The following is an 8,478-nucleotide window of genomic DNA, read 5'->3' on the forward strand; positions in this document are numbered from 1 at the left end:
CCCCCCACTCCCACCTCCCCACCCTCAAAATTCCCACCCCCTGGGGCATCCAGCCTTCATGAGGTCAAGGTTCTCTTCTTCCACCTATGCCCAGCAGGGCCCTCCACTTTTACATATTCAGCTGAAGCCCTGGATCCCCCCCCTAAGTGCTCCCAGGCTGGTGGTTTAGACCCTGGGAGCTGTGGTTGGTTGGTATTGTTGCTCTCCTCATGGTGCCACAAACCCTTTCAGCTCCTTCAGTCTTCACTCTAACTCCTCTATTGAGAACCCCATGATCAGTTCAATGGCTAGTTGTGAGCATCTGCCTCTGAATATGTCTGACTCTTGAAGGCCTCTGAGGAGATATCCATATCAGGCTCTTATCAGCATGCACTTCCTGTCTCCCACATCAGCATCTACCTTTGGTGATTGCACATGGGATAGATACTCAGGTGGAGTGGTCTTGAGACGGCCCCTCCTTCAGTTTCTGTCCCTCACTTTGTCTCCATATTTGCTCCCTTGAGTATTTTGTTGCTCCTTCTAAGAAGGACCGAATCACCCTCACTTGGTCTTCCTTCTTTATGGGCTTCATGTGGCCTGTGAGTTGCATCTTGGGCATTTCAAGGTTCTAGGCTAATATCCAATAATCAGTGAGTGAATACCATGTGTGTTCTTTTGTGATTGGCTTACCTCACTCAGGAATTTAAAATGTTTGGATATATTGTGGACACATTGGACCATATTTTACATTGAAAGCAGATACTACTTTCTAGTTGGGTGGATTATTCAAATGTGAGGATGATAATCAAGCAAAGAGGTCTTGTACTGTTTCTAATAAATGTGAACACATTAACTGAATGCAGAAACTCTGAGCTGCCCTGAGTTTATAGTCAGGGTTTTTCTAGAATGAATAGTTTAAGTTTTATTTTTAGGCTCCTAAAATTTTTATCTGAAGACTCCTGCTGTAATTATGTGGTAATTACTTAACATATTCTTGACAAAAAAAAGAAAAAAAGAAAATAGTTGGTCTCCCTTAGAAAGAAATCTAATCTTTGTTTACTCTTTTCTAGAATGTACTTATATACTTTTATAATATGTTTTTTATTAACTTATGAAAAATTAGGTTTCATTATGCTATTTTTCACGTAAAATTTGTTTTTGTTATTTGTCTGTCCCCTGCCTCCTCCGCCCCACTTCCTATGTGCCCTTTTAATGCTGGTTTTTTAAATCACACCTATCATAGAAAAAAACATATATTTCTACTTCCTAGGGAAAGTTTGATGAAAAATCATCCTGATTTCTTTTTAACTGTTACTTAGAAGTTATAAAACTAATTCAGGCAAAATTGGATAATAGTAAAAATATTGGAATGGTGTAAAGCTTGGTTTAGAGAACAAATTCAGTGTTTTTCATTGCTTATATAATATCTAGTCAAATATCTTCTGAAAATTGTTTTAAGTTCTAGAGAATCACAGTAATTTTTTGTGGAAATTTAATTGGAATTTATTCTCTTTATTTAAATAGCTTTGAGGAAGGGCTGGTGGGAGGAAGGAGCACAGTACAGCAGAAAGATACTGACCATGTATACATGCACTTGGCTGTTGGAATTAGAATCAGCCTGCAGTATGTGGGCATTGCTGCCTTTCCCACTTACCTAGTTGTAGGAATTCCTGTAGGCTTAGCTTTTCTAGCCAGTTTCACTACATTTAAGATGGCCCAATAGTAGCCCTACCTGCTGAGTGAAGCTCCCAGCAGATGAGGAAGATACCCTCAGCAGGACTTTGAAGATAATTTAGTGAAGGAATTTGTTACATAGGTGTAGGTTGCGTTGAAGGGACCAGTGAAGAATGTTGCAGACTCATCCAGGAGACTGGTGGCAGTGGGAAGTAGCTCTGCTGTTCCTGCCTTCTCTTTGACACAGAAGCTGTTAGCTAGACGACCAGGGACAGGGTGGCACTGCAAGAGTTGTGTGGCCAAAAGACAACCTTGTAATACTCTCCTTGTAATATAGTTGTGACACTGTTCCCACTGAGTAAAAGATTGATTCCACTTGACGGTCTAGGTGCATGTGGAGGGCTTTTAAGGACAAAGATGAGATTTTCTGCTATTCAAAAATAGATGTTGGTGTCATTAGAAACTAGATAGAAACAGGTTGGTTGTTAGTTTCAGGAAGGAGATAAGATTGGGAAGAGTCAGCTTTTGGGTAGAGTCTCTCAAAGGACAGCAATGTTAGGCTCCTGTCTGCAAGCATAACAGAGTATCATTAATATTGTCAGGGATTGGTGCTTGCCCATGGGATGTGTCTCAAGTTGGGCAGTTATTGGTTGGTCATTCCCTCAGTCTCTGCTCTATTCCCTGTGCCTGTATTTCTTGTAAACAGGATAAATTTTGGGCTGAAAGTTTTGTAGGTGGGCTGTTATCTCTGTTGCTCTACTGGGGTTCCTGCCTGCCTATAGGTTCTATATCCCCAGTGTAGTTAGTCACAGCTGTGGTCATCCTCACTGATTCTTGGATGCTTCCCTTATCCTAGGTCTCTGTCTGGTCCTAGAGATGCCCCCCACCCCTCTCCATTCCCACCAGTTGCAGATTTCCATTCATTTTCATTGCCATCTCTCCCGTCCCTCCCCACATCTGATCCTGAACCCCCCATCCCCCTCCCTATCCCCTCTCACTCCCAGTTCCCTCCCTCTATCTGCCTCAGTGACTGGAACTTGAGGACTCTTACGGAAGAATAGGAAGGATTGCAGCCCCAAGGAGGATAGGAACTCCACAGGAAAACCAACAGAGTCAACTAGCCTGGACGCTTGGGGCTCTCAGAGACTGAACCAGAGAACATACACAGTCTGGACCTAGGCCTCCCCGTATTTATGTAGCAGATATGCAGCTTAGTCTTACTGTGGGCCCTGAAGAACTAGAGCAGAGGCTATCCCAGAAGCTGTTGCCTGTGCGTGGGATATGTTCTTCTAGCTGCACTGGCTTGTCTGGCCTCAGAGGAGAGGATGTGCCTAGCCTTGAAGATTTGAAGTGCCAGGGTCAGAGGTTGGAGGGGGGCATACCCAGGGAGGCCCTCACCCACTCAGAGGAGAGGAGGAATGGGAGAAGGATTGTGGGAGGGGGTGACCTGGGGTGGGGCAGTGAACGGGATATAAAGTGAGTAAGTTAAAAAATTTAAATAAAATATTGAAAAAAGAAGATTGGGAAGAGAGGAAATGAAGGAAAGGCTTTAGCAACACGCATGGCAGTACAGTGAAAGGATGTGTGCTGTACATCAGCGCGCATGCGCTCGTGTGGAGAACAGCATTTCAAGAGCACTGAGCTGGGAGGGGACTCTCGGGACCCGTGTTGTGACCATGACAGGAAGTTGGCTGGCTCTCCTCCCTTCTCTCTGTCTCTCCTCCCTTCCCTTGTCTGCCTTGAAATGTGCTGGGGGTTTGCATTGGTTTGTTTTTCTTCTTTGCACTGTTTTTGCCTTTTGGTATGTTTATTTACATATTTTGTCCTTAAAAACTTATGGGAAGTATTATAGTTTTATCAACTGTCGCACAGAAAGAGTTTAGTACTTTATTTATTTTTAATATTAAATACAAGCCAACTTGCCTGTATTTACTTAAAAGCTGAATGGGGCTGGACGGCTGTTTCAGTGGTTAAGAGCACTACAGAGAACGCAGGTTCGATTCCTAGCATCCACGTGGTATCTCCCAACCATGTATATATAACATCTGTCCCAGGCATCCAGCTCCCTCTGCTGACCTGCAAGGTCACCAGGAGTGCATGTTGTACACATACATACATGTAGGCAAAACATGAAACATCAAATAATAAAACAAATTTAAAAAAAAGTTGTGAGCTGAATGACCCTACACACTTAAAGTGCTGCGAACGTTCCTAGGTCCTCACATCATTTAAAGGGTGGGAGCATGATAAGAGGAAAAGACCTGCATGCATTCTTGAATAATATTTCTTTCCATTACAAAGGTACCTGCCTCTGCAGGATATCATGTGCATGGAATGTCTTTCTCGGAAGCTAAAGGAAGCAGTTACTCTGTATCTGAGAGTTGTGAGAGTGGTGGATCTCTGTGCAGGCCGGTGGTGGGAATATATGCCGAGTGGTAAGTACACAGCTTTTTAAGGGACATTTGAGCCCTATTAGAAAGTGGTAAAAATGGCGTCCATAGAATGTAACTTTTTTTTTTTTTTTTAAGGTAACCAATTTATGACATGAAAGCAGAGGGGAAGTGTTTGGAGGAGAGGGTCCAGCAGGAGGAAGGGGAATAAAAGATGACGGCTATACATGATGCACATGTCATGGGAGGCTCTTATTAAAATGATAATTGCAAGGGCTGCCTTCTTTTAACAGTTGTCTGCTAATTAGTATGCTTATCTGTTGCTTATTAACTAGAGTCTTTTAAAATCATGCTTTTAAAAAGTAATATTCAGACCGTGAGACTTTGAACACAGATTGAGGCCGAGGCAGACAAACTCAACAACAGCAATAGAACATCAAAGAAGTCCTTACCAGAGGATAGAAGCGGAGGTTAAAGAGATACCTGGACAGACCGTCCACACTACCTCTAGAGTTCTGTAATGTGCAGCTCGTGTTGCTGGGCCCTTTCAAAAGATCATAGCACACACATTCTTGAAAAGAACATTGCAATGTTAGGCTGGAACTTAGCTTAAAGGAAACAAAACAGAGTTGTCTTTAGTCACTTAGGAAGCAGTGTGAAGGGAAAGTGTTCATTTAACTCTAGAGAGTGATGGTTTGAGGTAGGCAAGAAATCAGGCAGGGCAGCACGAGAATAATTACCTCATTCTGTGTTAGATTTGCTTTAGCAGAGGTTGCAGGCAGGATTCCGGGCAGAGAATTCAGGATTCAGGGCAGCAGAGATCCCATGTGCTCCAAGCTTAGCATTAACATCAGGGCACTTACCAAATTAGGAAGAATCTGTGTGCACATGGCCAGTTTTCAGCCTGTTAATAAATACGTAGCCCAAAGCTTTTTCATCTCTGCAGTGAATATAAAAGAAAGTGGTGTAGCAGTCTGTAGGAGGGGACACATTAAATGTGTTTAGTGCTGCGCTGACCTGTTCTCTACAGTTTAAGTCCTGGATCATTTTTTAGTTCTTACTGGTTCTTACTATATAGCCACAGCTGGCTGGAATGGACTATATAGACCATACAGGCCTTAAATTCACAGAGACTCACCTGTCTCTACCACCTCAACCCTTTACCCCCGCTCTGATATTAAATACATGTGCTATCAATGCCCAGCTGAAGCCCTGAATCTCGATCGAAGTACCTGATGGCTCATTTGTATAAACTCTTTGGAGTCATATCCCATCTCTGTTAACTCTCCCCACTTATGCTTGGTTCTTACCACTGACCGTTGTGATTTTTATAGTTAGCAACTCTGGATTAGTCCTATATAAATAGAACATTTTTAAAAAGCTTCAGTTCTTTATACTTTAGTTGAAAACTTAATATTTTGTTATCAGTGGGCAGACAGTTGGCTTTCAGATCTTTTGAGCCTCGAGTAATAGAAAACATGCCATGCCTGTGACTTGTCTCCATATGTGTTTAACCAGTAGCTCCTGTGGTGAAGGTTGCCTGTCTGTCTGCACCTTGTTAATCTCTGCTGCAGCGCACAGCTGGCCCCCAGATACTCGGTTGTTTTGTTTTGTTGTTGTTTCTCACCATCAGCATCTGCTCACCTTCAGTTGTTCTTACTTTCTTAGCCAACTTCCTTTTGTCTTTTTTTTTTTTAAATGAACTTTCTGAAATAATGGGAAATAATAGTTTAACATATAAAAGAGCAATTGCAAGGAGATGGTTAGAACAGGCTGAACCTAGTTTGCAGGTAGCATGTGAGAAGTATTTTCCATGTAATGAGACTGGCATATCTTCTGTTGAAACGGTTTCTTCAGCTGTGGCATTAGCTTCGTAGGACTTTCACAGGGAACCTTTTCTGTTTAGATTTTTGTTAAAACTTGTTAAGTAGTTAGTACATATATATGAAGCTGTTCTAAATGCTTCTGACTTCCTTAGGCTTCACAGATTCCAGTTTCCTAACACTCTTGAAGAAGATGCCAGATGTTGAACAGCTATATGGCCTTCACCCTAGATACCTCGAGAGGCGGAGAGTGAGGGGCCATGAGGCTTTCAGCATTCCAGGAGTCCTGGAAGCTTTGCAGGCCTGCCCAAACTTGGTGGTAAGTATGCTGCTGGAACATTTTAACAACACCAGCTGGTTGATGAAATAGTGGATCACAAAGACTGTGGGGCTTATTCACTCACATGCAGACTGCATGCATAACACACTTTATCTTCAGTTCCATCAGTTAGCATCTTGTACAGAAAGAGACACTTGGGATACGAAATGAAGCCTTCCTTATGCTTGCCATGGTGCTATTTTCTAGGGTGTAGAAACATCTCATTTGGAGTTGGTAGAATCCATTTGGACATATATGCCGCATGTTCATATTTTGGGGAAATTTCGTAATCGTAACGGAGCATTTCCGATTCCTCCTGAAAATAAACTGAAAATCCCCATAGGAGCCAAAATCCAAACTTTGCATTTAGTTGGTGAGTACCTGCTTTCTAGTTCACTTGTCATGCCTTGAAACACTGTGTAAGTGAATATTCACTGAAACAGTTATAAAATTTTAAATATCATCTTACTGGTTGGTTGTAGAACAAGAAGCACTTGTGAGACTTGTATAAAAGCTCAGATTTTCCATAAGGTAAAGATCTCTCAGGGGCCCTGTTGCTTTTCAGGCAGTCAGTTGTTGTGCTGAAGACAGCTTTGAAGGTTTCTCTTTGTGTTTTCCCATCAAGCTAGTACTCTGCCTTTACTCTGATTATGCCCTGTAGAGGAGAGGTCTTGAGTCAACTTTTTGAGAGGAGGAATTTTATTTAATATTTGTTGTGTTTGTGTGTATGATGTATGGGCATGTGTGTGCCACGATGCACATGTGGAGGTTAACGGACAGGTGTATATAGTTCTGTCTTTCCATCTGTAAATGGGTCACATGGATGGAACTAGGTCACCAGGCTTACATGGCAAGTGTCTTTACTGCATGACACAAGTGCTTTCATCTACTAAGCCAGGGTAATGTTTTACTATGCTGTGTCTCATTCTACATATAGAAACTAAGGAGTTAAACTTTTAAAATTTACTTCCATTCCTTGTTATTAAGAAATGAGTCAGGATCTTCTGCGTAGCTCAGGTTGGCCAGGAGCTCTGTATCCGTCTTTGTCCTTCCAGCTCCTGAGTGTTGGCATGGCAGTGTGATCACCATGAGGTGTGTGTCACCATGGCCAGTTAATTTACTTAAGTTTAAACAGGCAGGTATAGCTAGTGCCTACTAAGCCTCAGTCTAACCCTAGATAATTTAATTGTTAGTTTTTCTCAACAAGTAAAAATGTGCCATGTTCTTCCATCTAGAGCCACTGGAATGAACATTCTCTCTCTTCCTTTTCCCTCTCAGACATGGTGATGGAGTGAGGGGTCTTTCCCAGAGATTGCTTTGTTTGCATGGTTGCATTGTGCTTTCCCATGTGCACACTCTGTAAAATTACATCACAGTAATTTTAACAGGGGAAAATATTTGATCAAGTTTAACTTTTCATCCTTGGCTTAATCTGCTAAGAGACAATGTAACATTGTATTTTTTATTTATTTTGAAACAGAATTTTATGTAGCTAAGGCTGGCTTCAAACTTATTAGATAGCTAAGGGTGACCCTGAATTTCTGATCCTTCTGGCTCCTCTTACCAAGTGCTTGATACAGACATGCACTGCCATGCCCAGTTTTATGTGGTGTCACAAAGATGAAGTCAGGTAGGTCCTTGTGCATGCTAGGCAAGTGCTCTTATCAACTGAGCCATATCCTCAGCCTGAATATTTTCAGTTTCATACTTTGTTAATATTTTACGTTTATATTTTATTTTTAAGCTTAGTATTTTATTATTCTATTAGTGTTTATGTTGAATATATGCCCAAAGATTACTCCAGATATTGGGAATATTCTGAGCATCTAGAAATTTCAAAAGTGGGGTTAAAAAGTCACAGGAAGACCTGGCAGATAATGCAGGATAGTCATGTGTGTGACTACGAAGAATAGTAGAGACCCCTCTCATTTGTAAGACTGTGGAGTGAATCTGAGCAAGGATTGGAATATTTGGATTTTTTAAGTGATAAAGAGGTTGTACTTCTGAGGTTATGATGTAACCTCAAGGTAGAAGATTTTTTATATATATATATATTTTCCATAATGCCTGTACCAGTTCATTGTCATTATAGGTATTTGGTAAGTTTCCCTGAAATGCATTAATTATGTGATTGACTCATAGCTTTGAACTAACTGTATGGTGGTACTGTGAACAAATGCTTTGTTTATAGACTACGTTTGGCAGAAAGTAGGGCTGAGCATCAGATGCCTGTCTTTGGCTCTTTCTTGCCAGTTCTATGCCTCTCTTGGTCTGGCTTTCTTCCTTTGGTCTT

The 8,478-nt window shown here is 41.6% G+C and overlaps 1 protein-coding gene across 4 annotated transcripts in view; it reads left to right on the forward strand.

Moving 5' to 3' along the window:
• Positions 1–8,478, forward strand: part of Fbxo38 (F-box protein 38) — a 48,785-nt gene that overhangs the window by 10,503 nt on the left and 29,804 nt on the right. For all 4 annotated transcript variants that reach the window (XM_028774203.1, XM_028774205.1, XM_028774204.1 and 1 more), the window contains 3 exons: positions 3,955–4,088; positions 6,022–6,185; positions 6,393–6,558. In XM_028774203.1, the coding sequence (XP_028630036.1) occupies positions 3,955–4,088; positions 6,022–6,185; positions 6,393–6,558 (464 nt within the window). The remainder of the gene's footprint in view (positions 1–3,954; positions 4,089–6,021; positions 6,186–6,392; positions 6,559–8,478) is intronic.

This window comes from Grammomys surdaster, unplaced genomic scaffold (genome assembly GCF_004785775.1).
Source record: "Grammomys surdaster isolate TR1022 unplaced genomic scaffold, NIH_TR_1.0 239, whole genome shotgun sequence".
Classification (NCBI taxonomy): Eukaryota; Metazoa; Chordata; class Mammalia; order Rodentia; family Muridae; genus Grammomys; species Grammomys surdaster.